This window comes from Pristiophorus japonicus, chromosome 27 (assembly GCF_044704955.1).
Source record: "Pristiophorus japonicus isolate sPriJap1 chromosome 27, sPriJap1.hap1, whole genome shotgun sequence".
In the NCBI taxonomy this organism is placed as follows: Eukaryota; Metazoa; Chordata; class Chondrichthyes; family Pristiophoridae; genus Pristiophorus; species Pristiophorus japonicus.
Genome location: NC_092003.1, coordinates 14362310 through 14380897, shown reverse-complemented (window position 1 = coordinate 14380897; position 18588 = coordinate 14362310). Strand labels below are relative to the sequence as shown.

General features: G+C 49.2%; 1 protein-coding gene across 9 annotated transcripts in view; it reads left to right on the top strand.

Annotated features, from left to right (window-relative positions):
- The window catches only part of LOC139239492 (EH domain-binding protein 1-like), a 142677-nt gene that overhangs the window by 34710 nt on the left and 89379 nt on the right, over positions 1 to 18588 (top strand). For all 9 annotated transcript variants that reach the window (XR_011588660.1, XR_011588659.1, XM_070868280.1 and 6 more), the window contains exons 3-6: positions 3682 to 3777; positions 10801 to 10854; positions 14577 to 14755; positions 18002 to 18150. Coding sequence is in view for 7 of the 9 variants with exons in the window: in XM_070868280.1 (XP_070724381.1) it covers positions 3682 to 3777; positions 10801 to 10854; positions 14577 to 14755; positions 18002 to 18150 (478 nt within the window). In the remaining 2 variants the exon portion in view is untranslated. The remainder of the gene's footprint in view (positions 1 to 3681; positions 3778 to 10800; positions 10855 to 14576; positions 14756 to 18001; positions 18151 to 18588) is intronic.

The following is an 18588-nucleotide window of genomic DNA, read 5'->3' as shown; positions in this document are numbered from 1 at the left end:
GTCTGTGCCTGTGATCCCCCCCACACACACACAATGATGGGTCGGTGGTCTGTGTCTGTGATTCCCGCCCCACACACACACACAGTGATGGGACGGGGGTCTGTGTCTGTGATTACCCCCACACACACACACACACACACAGTGATGGGACGGGGGTCTGTGTCTGTGATTACCCCACACACACACACACACAGTGATGAGATGGGGGTCTGTGTCTGTGATTCCCCCCACACACACACAGTGATGGGACGGGGGTCTGTGCCTGTGATCCCCCCCACACACACACACACAGTGATGGGACGGGGGTCTGTGTCTGTGATTTTCCCCCCCCCACACACACACAATGATGGGTCGGGGGTCTGTGCCTGTGATCCCCCCCACACACACACAATGATGGGTCGGGGGTCTGTGTCTGTGATTCCCCCACACACACACACAATGATGGGTCGGGGGTCTGTGTCTGTGATTTCCCCCACACACACACACACACAGTGATGGGTCGGGGGTCTGTGCCTGTGATCCCCCCACACACACACACACACAATGATGGGTCGGGGGTCTGTGTCTGTGATTCCCCCACACACACACACAGTGATGGGATGGGGGTCTGTGTCTGTGATTCCCCACACACACACACAGTGATGGGACGGGGGTCTGTGCCTGTGATCCCCCCCACACACACACAATGATGGGTCGGGGGTCTGTGTCTGTGATTCCCCCACCACACACACACACACAGTGATGGGACGGGGTTCTGTGTCTGTGATTCCCACCCCCCCCACACACACACAGTGATGGGTCGGTGGTCTGTGTCTGTGATTCCCCCCCACACACACACAGTGATGGGACGGGGGTCTATGTCTGTGATTCCCTCCCACACACACACACACACTGATGGGACGGGTGTCTGTGCCTGTGATCCCCCCCACACACACACACACAGTGATGGGACGGGGGTCTGTGTCTGTGATTTCGCCCCCCCCCCCCCACACACACACACACACTGATGGGACGGGTGTCTGTGCCTGTGATCCCCCCCACACACACACACACAATGATGGGACGGGGGTCTGTGCCTGTGATCCCCCCCACACACACACACACAATGATGGGACGGGGGTCTGTGCCTGTGATCCCCCCCACACACACACACATACAGTGATGGGACGGGGGTCTGTGTCTGTGATTTCGCCCCCCCCCCCCACACACACACACACAGTGATGGGACGGGTGTCTGTGCCTGTGATTCCCCCCCACACACACACAGTGATGGGACGGGGGTCTGTGTCTGTGATTTCGCCCCCCCCCCCCACACACACACAGTGATGGGATGGGGGTCTGTGCCTGTGATTCCCCCCCCCACACACACACACAGTGATGGGACGGGGGTCTGTGTCTGTGATTTCCCCCCCCCCCCCGCCCCCCACACACACATACAGTGATGGGACGGGTGTCTATGCCTGTGATTCCCCCCCACACACACACACAGTGATGGGATGGGGGTTTGTGCCTGTGATCCCCCCCACACACACACACAGTGATGGGACGGGTGTCTATGCCTGTGATTCCCCCCCACACACACACACAGTGATGGGATGGGGGTTTGTGCCTGTGATCCCCCCCACACACACACAATGATGGGTCGGTGGTCTGTGTCTGTGATTCCCGCCCCCCACACACACACAGTGATGGGACGGGGGTCTGTGTCTGTGATTTCGCCCCCCCCCCCCCCCCCCACACACACACACACAGTGATGGGACGGGGGTCTGTGTCTGTGATTACCCCACACACACACACACAGTGATGGGACGGGGGTCTGTGCCTGTGATTACACACACACACACACACACAGTGATGGGACGGGGGTCTGTGCCTGTGATCCCCCCCACACACACAATGATGGGTCGGGTGTCTGTGTCTGTGATTCCCCCCCCACACACAGTGATGGGACGGGGGTCTGTGTCTGTGATTACCCCCACACACACACACACAGTGATGGGACGGGGGTCTGTGTCTGTGATTACCCCACACACACACACAGTGATGAGATGGGGGTCTGTGTCTGTGATTCCCCACACACACACACAGTGATGGGACGGGGGTCTGTGCCTGTGATCCCCCCCACACACACACACACACAATGATGGGTCGGGGGTCTGTGTCTGTGATTTCCCCCACACACACACACACACACACACTGATGGGACGGGGGTCTGTTTCTGTGATTCCCCCCCACACACACACACAGTGATGGGACGGGGGTCTGTGTCTGTGATTACCCCACACACACACACACACAGTGATGGGACGGGGGTCTGTGTCTGTGATCCCCCCCACACACACACACAGTGATGGGACGGGGGTCTGTGTCTGTGATTTCGCCCCCCCCCCCCCCACACACACACACACAGTGATGGGACGGGGGTCTGTGTCTGTGATTACCCCACACACACACACACACTGATGGGACGGGTGTCTGTGCCTGTGATCCCCCCCACACACACACACACATAGTGATGGGACGGGGGTCTGTGTCTGTGAGTTCGCCCCCCCCCCCCCCCCACACACACACACACACACTGATGGGACGGGTGTCTGTGCCTGTGATCCCCCCCACACACACACACACATAGTGATGGGACGGGGGTCTGTGTCTGTGATTTCGCCCCCCCCCCCCCCACACACACACACACAGTGATGGGACGGGGGTCTGTGCCTGTGATCCCCCCCACACACACACACACTGATGGGACGGGGGTCTGTGCCTGTGATTCCCCCCCACACACACACACAGTGATGGGACGGGGGTCTGTGTCTGTGATTTCCCCCACACACACACACAGTGATGGGACGGGGGTCTGTGTCTGTGATTCCCCCCCACACACACACAGTGATGGGACGGGGGTCTGTGCCTGTGATTACACACACACACACACACACAGTGATGGGACGGGGGTCTGTGCCTGTGATTACACACACACACACAATGATGGGTCGGGTGTCTGTGTCTGTGATTCCCCCACACACACACACACAGTGATGGGACGGGGGTCTGTGTCTGTGATTCCCCCACACACAGAGTGATGGGACGGGGGTTTGTGATTCCCTCACAAACTGAGCTCTCGATATTAATCCTGTTGTGTTGAGCTGTTGCCAAGTTTAGCCCACAGTCTCAATAGTTCGATTGAATCGTTCTGTTTAACAGGGAGAAGGCTGAGTGGGTGACATGATAGCGGTCTTTAAAATGATGAAAGGGTTTGATAGGGTAGACGTAGAGAAGATGTTTCCACTTGTGGAGGAGACCAGAACTAGGAGCCATCAATATCAGACAGTCACTGATAAATCCAATGGGGAATTCAGGAGAAACTTCTTTACCCAGAGAGCGGTGAGAATGTGCAACTCGCTGCCACAGGGAGTGGTTGAGGCGAATAGTATCGATGCATTTAAGGGGAAGCTGGATAAACACATGAGGGAGAAAGGAATAGAAGGATATGGTGATGGGGTGAGATGAAGAGGGGTGGGAGGGGGCTGGTGTGGAACATAAACACCGGCACGGAGCCGTTGGGCCGAATGGCCTGTGTCTGTTCTATCGACTCAATGTATTTAAGTCAATGCGGAGGAGTGTTGAGTTTTCCGGAGTGTTTCTTTTAAATAATTCTGGTGTTTTGGATTTCTTGCAGCCTCACAGTTGGCAGCCGGGTATCAAGAACCCTTTCCGTGGGATGGTGGTGTGGCCTGTTCCCGAAAATGTCGACATCTCCCTCACCCTCTACAAGGTACCCAGACAACTTGCGTTTCCCTGCCCACGGCCTCTGCACTCCCTCTCGCCTCGGAGTTGGAAGTTTTTGGGTTCGAGTCCGATTCCAGAGACTTGAGCCCATATCCTAGGCTGACACTCCACGTACCGGTACTGAGCGAGCGGCGCACTGTCGGAGGGGCAGTACTGAAGGAAGTCTGCGCTGTCAGAGGTGCCGTCTTTCGGATCAGACATTAAACGGAGGCCCCGGCTGTTCTTTCAGGTGGACGTAAAAGATCCCGTGACCACTATTGGTGGACGAGCAGGGGAATTATTCCCAGTGTCCTGGGGCCACTATTTATCCTTCAATCAACATCACTATAAAAATGGATTGTCTGATTATTAACACATTGCTGTGACCACACTTCAAAAGTACTTCATTAGTTGTAAGGCGCTTTGAAACGTCCTGAACACGTAAAAGTAGACCCTGGCAACCAATCTGTACACAGCAAGCTTCCACAAACAGCAATATGATAAATGTAGTGTCCCTGCACCTTACTACAAACTCACATGAGGCATAGATATATCAGACACGGTCACTCTGTGACGTTCACTTTTATTGCCAGGACCAAGGAGTGCTGACCCTGGGTGGGACCTCCCCTTTTATACCTGGAAACCTAGGTGAGGAGTGTCTCCCGCAAGTTTACCCGCTGTGGTCAGGGTGTGCATTTCTAGGGTACAGGTACAGTGTACATGAGTTACAGTTACATGACTATGTCATTGCAAGATGATTAAATACATGACAATAATGACCAGATAATCTGTTTTAGTGATGTTGATTGAACGATAAATATTGGCCAGGATACCAGGGAGAACTCCCCTGTTCTTATTTGCAATAGTGCTCGTGGGATCTTTTATATCCACCTGAGAGGGCAGATGGGGCCTCGATTTAACGTCTCATCCGAAAGACGGCATCTCCGACAGTGCGGCGCTCCCTCTGTACTGCCCCTCCGACAGTGCGGCGCCTCCTCAGTACTGCCCCTCCGACAGTGCGGCGCCTCCTCAGTACTGCCCCTCCGACAGTGCGGCGCTCCCTCTGTACTGCCCCTCCGACAGTGCGGCGCCTCCTCAGTACTGCCCCTCCGACAGTGCGGCGCTCCCTCAGTACTGCCCCTCCGACAGTGCGGCGCTCCCTCAGTACTGCCCCTCCGACAGTGCGGCGCTCCCTCAGTACTGCCCCTTCGACAGTGCGGCGCTCCCTCAGTACTGCCCCTCCGACAGTGCGGCGCTCCCTCAGTACTGCCCCTCCGACAGTGCGGCGCTCCCTCAGTACTACACTGGGAGTATCAACCTAGTTTGTTATGCTCAAATCTGTGGAGTGGGGAACTACAATTTCACGACCTTCTGGCTCCGAGCCGAGGGAACAAGAGAGCGAGACTGACTGAGCCACGGCTTACATGCCCAGGAGCACTCCCATTCCCTTGCATTAAGAGTATAACTCTGAACTGGGAGCCAAGGAAATACTTAAACTGCGTCCAGAGCCCTTTTCATAGTGACGGCCAGCAGATGTCTTTGGCCTGAGATGTTTAGGATTGTGACTCACCTCCTGTAAACACTGTCAGATGATCGCCAGGGACATTGTTAAACCCACTACATCTGATCCATTTCTGCCTTTGCTCAGAGCCTTGCTGTATGTGCAGAATATTTGCATATAAACAAAGCCACTGTTTATCATTTCCATTCTCTTCCTGTGTCTCGCCGTGTCTGCAACGTTCATGGGATCGCAGGTGTCCCTCCTCCTTTATGTACGACTAGCTGCCAATAATATACTGCCTTCAAGGTTCAGCACATACAGAGAAAAGCTCCCTCTACACTGACCCATCAAACACTCCCAGGGCAGGTACAGCACGGGGTTAGATACAGAGTAAAGCTCCCTCTACACTGTCCCATCAAACACTCCCAGGACAGGTACAGCACAGTGTGATATATTCACAGAGCACAGACACACACAGCTTCCAACATGGCAGGCAGCTCTCTCTCGGAAGCCTCCGGAATCTGCCTGGTTCTGTTTATTATTAACTATGCAGTTGCAGTACACAATACGTCCACATCCACAATGTGGCGCTACAAACATTACAAGCTTACAGACATTACACTTCTCCCTCCTTAATGAAGAAGTTATTATAACAAACATCATACATAACTTTCATGTTTATGCATAACACAGGATATAAACTTATTTTTTTCCATATTTACAAATTTAACTTTACCACTTGTTTTCTGTTTTGAAGAGGATATCTTCGCTCTCGAACAGAACCTTCCAAACATGGTGTTGAATCTAAACTCATTCGAGGCTCATCCTGAGGAACATTTTCCTCCATGGAATTTCCTTGATTTTCATTTGAACTCACTCTAACTTCAGGCTCTTTGTTTTCCCGACTCGGACTCAGACTTTCATTCTGATTCTCTCCTGGATTTGTTTCCAGTACATTGGATTTAGGATTTGCTACTGGTGTATCAAAACTATCTGATGAGTCAGAAAGAATTGAATCATTCCCACCTTCAACTTCTTCCATGTCTGTCGGTAAAATATGATCAATATGAACAAACCTAACCTGTCCATTATCAAACATCTTTACCAAATATGTGTGAGGACCACATATCTTCACCCATTACCACTCTTCCTGGTAACCACTTTACCCATTTATAGTGATGGTTCTTCACTCTCACCTTCTGGTTTAATTTCACACTTCTCGCTTTTACTCCACCTCTATCATGATTCTCTTTCTGTCTTAATTGTGTCTCTTCTACTGTGCCAAATTTGGCTTTAACAACGAGAATCTGGTTCGTGGCTGTCGATTGAGAAACAACTCTGCTGGTGTTCTACCAGTAGTTGTATGAGGAGTATTTCGATATGTAATCAAAAAATTAGCCAATTTGTGATCCAATGACAACTGTCGTTTCCTTGGATTTGGATCTAACATTTGTTTTATGAGGGAACGTTTTACAATTTGTACAGTGCACTCTGCTGCACCATTCGAAGCAGGATGGTATGGTGGAACCTTGGTATGTTTCACACCATTTTTGCTCATGAATTGTGCAAATTCTTCTGAATGAAATTGTGGTCCATTATCCAAAACAATTTCTTCAGGAAGGCCAAATGAAGAAAATAATTTTCGCAAAATGTCCAATGTTTTACTTGTTATTTTCCACATTGGAAACACCTCAACCCACTTCGAATGGCTATCAATCACAATGAACAATTGTTGTCCTTCTAACTCAGCAAAATCAATATGTAGCCTTTGCCACACCCTGGGAGGCCATTTCCATGGCTGTAATGGTACTGGTGGTGGTTGCTTGCTTACCGATTGACATATCGTACACTGACTCACGATGTACTCTATATCTTTATCAAGACCTGGCCACCATAAATAACTGCATGCAAAACTCTTGGTCAAGCACATTCCCAGGTGCTGGTCATGGAGGTCTCTTAATAATTTGGACCTGAATTTATTTGGTATAACCACTCTTGCACCAATACAATGATACAATCTTTATCTACTGATAATTCATTCCTACGAATGAAGAATGGATGTGTATCTTTGTCTATTACCTGGTTTGGCCATCCATTTGCAATATACTCATACACCTTTGACATCACTGGGTCACGTTTGGTTGCTCTACCAATCTCTTCAGCTGTGACTGCAGTTCATCAATGTATGAAAAATAAAACACTTCTTCCCTAGCGGGTGTAACTTGTGATGGGGAAGGCAATCTAGACAGTGCATCAGCATTACTGTGATCAGCTGATCATCTGTATTCAATATCATATGTATATGCTGACAAAATCAAAGCCCATCTCTGCATTCGGGCTGCAGCTAATGTTGGAACCGGGGACTTTGGATGGAGGATTGCTGTTAGGGGCATATGGTCCATAACAATGGTAAACTTACGACCATACAAGTATTGGTGAAACTTCTTGACCCCAAAAATTAATGCCAAAGTTTCCCTTTCAATTTGCGCATAATTACTCTCACTGGCACTGAGAGTGCGTGAAGCAAAAGCAATTGGTCTCTCCTCCCCACTACTTAATACATGAGAGATTACTGCCCCAATTCCATACGGAAAGGCATCACACGCTAGCTTAATCTCCATAGATATGTCATAGTGAACTGATATGGTGCTCTCTACCAATTTGCTTTTACACTCCTTGAATGCTGTATCGCATTCTTTTGACCACTTCCAATGGACCTGTTTTTTCAAAAGTTCATTCAGTGAATGTAATACTGTAGCCAAATTTGGTAGGAACTTCCCATAATAGTTCAAAAGACCCAAGAATGAACGAAGTTCAGTGACATTCCTGGGAGTGGGTACATTTCTAATTGCATCCAATTTTTCCATGGTTGGCTGTAAACCATCTTTGTCTACTCTGTACCCTAAGTACTCCAGTGAGTTTTTGAATAACTCACACTTACGAGCAGCCACTCGTTCTCTGTGCTTCTCTAGCCATTTGAGGACTTCATTCAATACGTTATTATGAATTTGCCTATTTGGTGCTGAAATTAGTATGTCATCCAAATAACATACTACCCCTTCAATACCTTTCAAAATCTGGTTCATCATCCCTTGGAATATGGCAGGGGCGGAAGACACTCCAAACGGTAGCCTATTAAATTGATATTGGCCTAGATGAGTATTTATAGTCAAACATGATTGGACTCCTCATCTAGTTCAAGCTGTAAGTAGGCATTCGTAAGATCCAGTTTTGAGAAGATCTGACCACCTGTCAGTGTTGTGAACAAATCTTCTATATTCGGCAATGTATTGGGGACATTACCCTCTAGAACCTGGTTTACGGTTACTTTATAATCACCACACAATCTTACCATCGGCCTTAGGTACAACAACAATGGGTGTAGCCCAATTACATCGATCTATCTTACAAATAATGTTCTCAGTCTCTAGTCTTTTGAGTTCTTGCTCAACTTTCTCCTTGAGTGCATATGGTACGGAACGTGGCTTGTAGCAAACCGATCTAGCGTCCTTCTGTACCCTGACACTCGCCTTGAAGCCTTGGATTGGGCTGCCCATTTCGCAGAACACCTTCGGATAAATCTTGATAACCTCATCCGTTGATGAAAATCTCGCTTCCACACAGAAAATCTTACTCCAATCCAGCTTCAGTGAGCTCACCCAATTTCCTAGTAAGGCAGACTTGTCTCCTTTCATTACTATTAGAGGCACCTTCTGAAATTGATCTTTATATTTCACCGGTATGGTGATACGACCTACCACAGGGATTTTCTCTCCTGAGTAGCCTCGCAGCTCTAACTTGGATTTCTCCAGTTGGAAATCATGCAATTTGTCGAGGTACAGCGACTCCGGTACTACACTCACAGATGCACCCGTGTCAATTTCCATTGGTATCTTGAATCCTGCAACATCTATGTGGATTCTGATGCTTTCCGAATCGCTGTCCGTTAACCTCGTGCTCCTGATGACGTGTAACTCTAACATCTCCTCGTCCTGTTGTTGTTCTTCCATGCTATGTAGTCTCTTGGGATTTCTACTCATAGCTTTGAACGCTGGACTCATAGCTTTAAAAGCTGGTTTACCCTTCAGTCGGCATGCCTTCGCAAGATGCCCAGTCTTTCTGCAGAAGAAACACTCTGCCTTCATGTATGGACAACTTTGAGCAATGAGCAACAGGCACCTATAGCATGACTTTGATGCTCTGTTAGAATTTCCAGTTTCTGAGACTTTGGGCCCCCACCGTCTTTTACTTTGAACCTGCAGGTGATTTACCTCGGTTGACTGATGACCGTAATTATTCTTTAATTCTCAGGAATATTGTTCGGCCATGCCCATCGACCTCGCTGTCTGACAAGCAATCTCAAAAGTCAAGTCATTCGTCGTCAATAACTTCCTTCTGATCGCATCATTTTTCACCCCACAAACAAAACGATCCAGTAATGCTCGGTTTTGAATGTTTCCAAAATTACAGTGCATTGATAGCTTTTTTTAATGCTACGATGTAATCACTGATACATTCATCAGCCTTTTGATTCCGAATCCCGAAACGATAGCTTTCAGCAATTTCTAACAGTTTGGGGTTATAGTGCTGCTCCAGCTTCGTTAAAATCTCTAAGTGTTGTGTCCTTTGGCTCGTCAGGCACAAGCAGATTTACAAGGGTTTCGTATAATGTCGGACCGCCTCCAATAAGAAGATCGCTTTCTTCCGTTCCAACACGGCCCGGTTCTGGACTGCATTGTCTGGAACTTCGATTATGTTATTTGCAGTGAAATACATTTCAAGCCGATCCACATACGCTTTAAAATGTTCCCGGTCATGTCTATATTCCCCCAAATGTCCGATTACACCTGCCATTTTAATCTCTAGCTGTTCACACCATGTGCTGTATTTTACCTCGGATTTTGTAGCTTTTTTCCAAAGACAGAAACTTCTAAAGTCTCTCTTTCGGCTGACTGAATCCTTCCCGAACAAAATTTAAGCTTTAAATCATCCGAAAAAAATCCCATCTCGCCGCCAAAAGTGATATATTCACATTACACAGCACACACAGCTCCTAACATGGCAGGCAGCTCTCTCAGAAGCTTCCGGAATCTGCCTGGTTCTGTTTATTATTAACAATGCAGTTGCAGTACACAATACATCCACATCCACAGTGTGGAGCTACAAACATTACAAGCTTACAGACATTACACATGGGTTAGATGCAGAGTAAAGCTCACCCCGCAGCAGAGCGCCCCCTGCTGCACTGCAGTGACAGTGTTCCAATGTCCCAGCCACCATCTCGTGCCCGCTCTGAATGAGATTAGCACTCATGAGTCCTTAATCGGGGGTCGTTATCTGCGACTGGACTGTCACAACCCAAAGTCAGACATGACCCTTCGTTATCCGATCCAGGAGGATCTTATCCCTCAGTCTGGGCTCCATTTAAACCCAAAGATTCAAAGTCAGTGCCTATCCCATTGCTCCCGAGATGTGGACACTGTAAAGACTGCTGCGCATGCCTTACCCTGTTTTGTTGTTTCATTTTAGGATCCACTTGCTGAGGAATTTGAAGATAAGGAATGGACATTTGTAATAGAAAATGTAAGTTTTATATTCACCCATTGGAGAGACGTTCAAAATTACGAGGGTTTTTGCTCGAGTAGATCGGGAGAAACTGTTCCTAGGGGTAGGAGGGTCGGTAACCAGAGGGGCACAGATTTAAGATATTTGGCAAAAGAACCAGAGGGGGAGATGAGGAGAATGTTTTTACGCAGCGAGTTGTTCTGATTTGGAACGTACTGCCTGAAAGGGTCAGTGGGAGCAGATTCAACAGTGACTTTCAAACGGGAATTGGATAAATACTTGAAAAGGATAAATTTTCAGGGCTGTGGGGAAAGAGCAGGGGGGAGTGGGACTAATTGGATCACTCTGTCACAGAGCCGGCACAGGCTCGATGGGCCCAATGGCCTCCTTCTGTACTGTATGAATGTATGAGGAAGAAAGAAAGACTTGCATTTCTATAGCACCTTTCATGACCATCATCATCATAGGCAGTCCCTTGGAATCGAGAAAGACTTACTTCCACTCTTAACATGAGTTATTAGGTGGCTGAACAGTCCAATACGAGAACCACAGTCCCTGTCACAGGTGGGACAGACAGTGGTTGAGGGAAGGGGTGGGTGGGACTGGTTTGCCGCACGCTCTTTCCGCTGCCTGCGCTTGATTTCTGCACGCTCTCGGCAACGAGACTCGAGTTGCTCAGCGCCCTCCCGGATGCACTTCCTCCACTTAGGGCGGACTGGTCTTTGGCCAGGGACTCCCAGTTGTCAGTGGGGATATAGCACTTTATCAGGGAGGCTTTGAGGGTGCCCTTGTAATGTTTCCTCTGTCCTCCTTTGGCTCATTTGCCGTGAAGGAGTTCCAAGTAGAGCGCTTGCTTTGGGAGTCTCGTGTCTGGCATGCGAACAATGTGGCCTGCCCAGCGGAGCTGATCAAAGTGTGGTCAGTGCTTCAATGCTGGGGATGTTGCCCTGGTCGAGGACGCTAACGTTGGTGCGTCTGTCCTTTCATGACCACTGGCCGTCGCTGTTGTAATGTGGGAAACGCGGCAGCCAATTTGCGCACAGAAAGCTCCCACAAACCGCAATGTTACAATGACCCAGATCATTTGTTTCGGTGATGTTGATTGAGGGATAAATATTGGCCCCAGGACACTGGGGATAACTCCCCCTGCTCTTCTTCGTAATAGTGCCATGGGATCTTTGACATCCACCTGAGAGGGCAGACGGGGCCTTGTTTTAACATCTTATTCGAAAGACGGCTCCTCCGACATTGCAGTGCAGCTATTTATTGTTGTTTTAAGTCAACCACAGGGTGTGGCACTGGAGTCACGTGTAAGCCTAGGGGGGCATACTCCCTTCCCTGATGGACATTCGTGAACCATTTTCCCAGACTGTGGGACAGCTTTCACCCTCAATCAACATTGCTGAAGGTATATTAACCAGTTATTTATTTAATTGGTATTTGTGGACCTTGGTGGATGTAAATTGGCTGCCGTGTTTGTCCACATTGCTTGATCGGCACCCCATCCACCACCTTCAACATTCACTCCCTTCACCACTGGCGCACCGTGGCTGCAGTGTGTACCATCTACAAGATGCACTGCAGCAACTCGCCAAGGCTCCTTCGACAGCACCTCCCAAACCCGCGATCTCTACCGCCTAGAAGGACAAGGGCAGCAGGCGCATGGGAACACCACCACCTCCACGTTCCCCTCTGAGGCGCACACACCGATCCGACTTGGAAATATATCGGCCGTTCCTTTATCGTCGCTGGGTCAAAATCCTGGAACTTCCTCCCTAACAGCACTGTGGGAGCACCTTCACCACACGGACTGCAGCGGTTCAAGAAGGCGGCTCAACACCACCTTCTCGAGGGCGATTAGGGATGGGCAATAAATGCTGGGGGCCTTGTCAGCGACACCCATATCGCAAGAATTAATTTTTTTTAATTACAATGACTGCGTTTCTGAAATACTTCATATGTCGAGGAACCAACCAGGGAACTGGCCATCCTAGACTGGGTGATGTGTAATGAGAAAGGACTAATTAGCAATCTTGTTGTGCAAGGCCCCTTGGGGAAAAGTGAGCATAATATGGTAGAATTCTTCATTAAGATGGAGAGTGACACAGTTAATTCAGAGACTAGGGTCTGGAGGGTAGCTAATGTAACACCCCTTTTTAAAAAGGGAGGGAGAAAGCGGGTAATTATAGACCGGTTAGCCTGACATCAGTGGTGGGGGAAAATGTTGGAATCAATTATTAAGGATGAAATAGCAGCGCATTTGGAAAGCAGTGACAGGATCGGTCCAAGTCAGCATGGATTTATGAAGGGGAAGTCATGCTTGACAAATCTTCTGGAATTTTTTGAGGATGTAACTAGAGTGGACAAGGGGGAACCAGTGGATGTAGTATATTTGGACTTTCAAAAGGCTTTTGATAAGGTCCCACACAAGAGATCGGTGTGCAAAATCATAATACATGGTATTGGGGGTAATATACTGACATGGATAGAGAACTGGTTGGCAGACAGGAAGCAGAGAGCCGGGATAAATGGGTCCTTTTCAGAATGGCAGACAGTGACTAGTGGAGTGCCGCAGGGCTCAGTGCTGGGATCCCAGCTCTTTACAATATACATCGATGATTTGGATGATGGAATTGAGTGTAATATCTCCAAGTTTGCAGATGACACTAAACTGGGTGGCGGTGTGAGCTGTGAGGGGGATGCTAAGAGGCTGCAGGGTGACTTGGACAGGTTAGGTGAGTGGGCAAATGCATGGCAGATGCAGTATAATGTGGATAAATGTGAGGTTATCCACTTTGGGGGCAAAAACGCGAAGACAGAATATTATCTGAATGGTGGCAGATTAGGAAAAGGGGCGTTGCAATGAGACCTGGGTGTCATGGTTCATCAGTCATTGAAAGTTGGCATGCAGGTACAGCAGGCGGTGAAGAAGGCAAATGGTATGTTGGCCTTCATAGCTAGGGGATTTGAATATAGGAGCAGGGAGGTCTTACTGCAGTTGTACAGGGCCTTGGTGAGACCTCCCCTTGAATATTGTGTTCAGTTTTGGTCCCCTAATCTGCAGAAGGACATTCTTGCTATTGAGGGAGTGCAGCGAAGGTTCACCAGACTGATTCCCGGGATGGCCGGACTGACATATGAGGAGAGACTGGATCAACTGGGCCTTTATACTCTGGAGTTTAGAAGGATGAGAGGGAATCTCATAGAAACATACAAGATTCTGACGGGACGGGACAGGTTAGATGCGGGTAGATTGTTCCCGATGTTGGGAAAGTCCAGAACCAGGGGACACAGTCTTAGGATAAGGGGTAGGCCATTGAGGACTGAGATGAGGAGAAACTTCTTCACTCAGAGAGTTGTTAACCTGTGGAATTCCATGCCGCAGAGAGTTGTTGATGCCAGTTCATTGGATATATTCAAGAGGGAGTTAGATATGGCCCTTACGGCTAAGGGGATCAAGGGGTATGGAGAGAAAGCAGGAAAGGGGTACTGAGGGAATGATCATCCATGATCTTATTGAATGGTGGTGCAGGCTCGAAGGGCCTACTCCGCCACCTATTTTCTATGTTTCTATGTTGGCTGTAAAGCGCTTTGGGACGTCCTGAGGTCATGAAAGGCGCTATATAAATGCAAGTCTTTCAGAAAAGGAGAGGAGAAAATAAAAATGTGTGTGAGATGACTTTAGAAACCATTGTACCTGCCTTCCCCCTGTATTAAGAAAAAGCTGTGCTTCGTTTCAGGAAACCAAAGGCCATCGAAAGGTCTTGGCGTCTGTCGATGTGAACATGAAGAAGTACGCAAGCCCGATGCCCACGGTGACCGACGTCAAGCTCAAACTCAAACCCCTCTCTGTCAAAGTCGTCTCCGCCACACTCCAGTTCTCCCTCTCCTGCGTCTTCCTTCGAGAAGGACGGGCCACGTGAGTCTCGGGTCTCTGGGTCCGGCATAGTTTGGGCGCCCCCTAATTCTCCCTCCCCTCGCACTCCCCCGCCATTCCGCCCCGCCCACCCTGTGCCGACCAGCAGGAGGTGGGAAGTCCCATTGGCTTCAGGGGGCAGCCCTCCTTGTTGTTTGCGTACTGGCCAATACTAAGGCCAACGCATGACCACTTATGGGGTTAAGTGGGGAGCTCATCAGGGTGCATGAAACTAAAGGATCTCTCACGATGGTGTTCATGGTAAGATAGATCATAAACCACACAATATATTATCTAATAAAGGGAAGGTGGACCCGTGTATAAGATGCCTTGTCACTTTAAGGCCACACCATCTAAATGAGCATTCGACCACATAGCCACAGCATAACTAAGACCAACTATTTCCACCTCCGTAACATCGCCTGTCTTGGTCCTTGGCTCAGCTCATCCGCTGCTGAATCCCTCATCCATGCCTTTGTTACCTCCAGACCTGACTATTCCAACGCACTCCTGGCAGGCCTTCCACATTCTACCCTACGTAAACTAGAGGTGATCCAAAACTCGGCTGCCCAGTGTCCTAACTCGCACCTAGTCCCGCTCACCCATCACCCCCTGTGCTCGCTGCCCCGTGTCCTAACTCGCACCGAGTCCCGTTCACCCATCACCCCCTGTGCTCGCTGCCCCGTGTCCTAACTCGCACCGAGTCCCGCTCACCCATCACCCCCTGTGCTCGCTGCCCCGTGTCCTAACTCGCACCGAGTCCCGCTCACCCATCACCCACTGTGCTCGCTGCCCCGTGTCCTAACTCGCAATGAGTCCCGTTCACCCATCACCCACTATGCTCACTGCCCTGTGTCCGAACTCGCACCGAGTCCCGCTCACCCATCACCTCCTGTGCTCGCTGACCTACATTGGCTCCCAGTTAAGCAACACCTTGATTTCAAAATTCTCATCCTTATTTTCAAATCCCTCCATGGCCCTCGCCCCCTCTGTAATCTCCTCCATCCCCACAACCCCCCCCGAGATGTCTGCGTTCCTCTAATTCTGTCCTCTTGAGCATCCCTGATTATATTCACTCCACCATTGGTGTCGTGCCTTCAGCTGCCTGGGCTCCAAGCTCTGGAACTCCCTCCCTAAACCTCTCCGCCTTTCTTTCCTCCTTCAAGGTCACCTGCGCTAATTTCTACTTATGCGGCTCGATGTCAAATATTTTATTGCATAATACTCCTGTGAAGCGCCTTGGGACGTTTCACTACGTTAAAAGCACTATATAAATAAAAGTTGTTGTTGTTGTACATTACTCTAAATAGACACATCTGGAGTCAGTTTGGAACTAATTACTGTTCCTGAGAAAAGTTTGCCTCTCGCTTGGCGGCTGCTTGTAAAAAAAAAAAGGAAATTGCAATTCTATAGCGCCTTTCACAACCTCAGGACGTCCCAAAGTGCTTTAAGCCAATGAAGTACTTTTTGAAGTGTAGTCACTGCTGTAATGTGGGAAACACGGCAGCCACTTTTCACACAGCAAACTCCCACAAACAGCAATATGATAATGGCCAGATAATCTGTGTCAGTGATGTTGGTTGAGGTATAAATATTAGCCCCAGGACACCAGGGATAACTCCCCTGCTCTTCTTCTAATACTGGTCATCTTTTGCATCCACTTGAGAGGCTCCCTCAGTTTAACATTTCATCCGAAAGACGGCACGTCCAACAGTGTGGTGCTCCCTCAGTACCGCCCCTCCGACAGTGCGGCGCTCCCTCGGTACTGCCCCTCGACAGTGCGCCGCTCCCTCGGTACTGCCCCTCCGACAGTGTGGCACTCCCTCAGTACTGCCCTGGAGCATCAGCCTGGATTATAGAAACATAGAAAATAGGTACAGGAGTAGGCCATTCGGCCCATCGAGCCTGAACCACCATTCAATAAGATCATGGCTGATCATTCACCTCAGTACACTTTCCTGCTTTCTCTCCATACCCCTTGATCCCTTTAGCCGTAAGGGCCACATCTAACTCCTTCTTGAATATATCCAATGAACTGGCATCAACAACTCTCTGCGGTAGGGAATTCCACAGGTTAGCAACTCTCTGAGTGAAGAAGTTTCTCCTCATCTCAATCCCAAATGGCTTACTCCTTATCCTTAGACTGTGTCCTCTGGTTCTGGACTTCCCCAACATCGGGTACATTCTGCCTGGCATATCTGTTAACAGCTCTGTATGCAGTTAATTCATCCACATTAAGAATGCTCCTCGCATTGAGACTCAGTGCCTTCAGGCTTGTTTTTTTAATACTCTTTGTCCTTTTAGAATTATGTTGTAATGTGGCCCTTTTTGATTTTTGCCCTTGATTTGTCTGCCCTCCACTCTTGAGATAGGGAGGGACGAGGCCACGGAGGGATTTGAAAACAAGGATGAGAATTTTAAAATTGAGGTATTGTCGGACCGGTAGCCAGTGTAGGTCAGTGAGCCCAAGGGTGATGGATGAACACGATTTGGTGCGAGTTAGGATATGGACAGCAGAGTTTTGGATGAACTCAAGTTTATGGAGCATAAAAAATGGGAGGCTGGCTAGGAGATCACTGGCATAGTAAAGTCTACAACAATAACAACTTGCATTTGTATAGCGCATTTAACGTACTAAAATGTCCTGACGCACTTCACAGGAGTATTGTCTAGAGGTAACAAAGGCATGGATGGGGGATTCAGCAGCAAATAAGCTGAGGCGGGGTGGAGACGGGCAATGTTACGGAGGTGGAAGCAGGAGGTCTTTGTGGTTATGGGGATGTGTGGTCGGAAGCTATTCTCAGGGTCAAATACAACACAAAGATTGCAAACGGTCTTGTTCAACCTCAGACAGTTGCCAGGGAGAGAGATGGAGTTGGTGGCTAGAGAATAGAGTTTGTGTTAGGGACTGAATACAATGGCTTTGGGCTTCCCAATATTTAGCTGGAGAAGATGTCTGCTCATCTCGTACTGGATATCGGACAAGCAGTCTGACAGTTTATGGGCTGAGGTCTCTGGACTGGGGCTCGAACCCACTGACTCAGAGGCTAGAGAGAGATACCCACTGAGCCACGGCTGACACAAGGTTTTGGAGGCCAAAGCCCTGGGGTTATATTGATAGTGATGGGGAAGCGAGGGGGCGGGTGAGTAATCCCAGTCTTGTGTACCTGATCTTGACCAACTGTGAACCAACACGTTGTGCCTCACTCTGAGCTCTCCCGCCATCCCTCCCCCCCCCCCCCCCCACAGGGACGAGGACATGCAGAGCCTGGCCAGCCTTATGAGTGTGAAGCAGGCCGATATCGGCAACCTGGATGACTTTGCGGAGGAGAGTGAGGAGGAGGAGGAGGGGGATGAGAGGAAGGTGTGGCAGGAGGACAAGACGAGCAGAATGAAAGGTGAGTGAGATACACGCATCGGACCAAAGGATTTACTCTACCTGTAACTTGTATTTGAGTAAGTTGTCGTCTTAGCGTTTATATTGAGCGCCTTTCTCCCAGGCGTTTAATGGGGTGCATTTTCTGATTCAGTGCTGGCAGGGGAGATCGGGCGTGGAGACTTATGCCCGACTCACAGCCCATGTTCGTTGAACTTAATAAATGGTACGCACTGATCTACCGGCCCATACTTGCCACCCCTCCTTGGCACTAAGCTGGGTGCCAAGAGAGCTATTTCGCACATTCTACCCAGCAGTACTCTCTGGTTCCATCTGCCTCACCCACACCACTCAAAAAAACAACCATCATCATCACAGGCGGTCCCTCGAACGAGGATGACTTGCTTCCACGAGTTCACAGATGTTTCAATGAAAGACCTGATATTCCAGTCCTGAACTC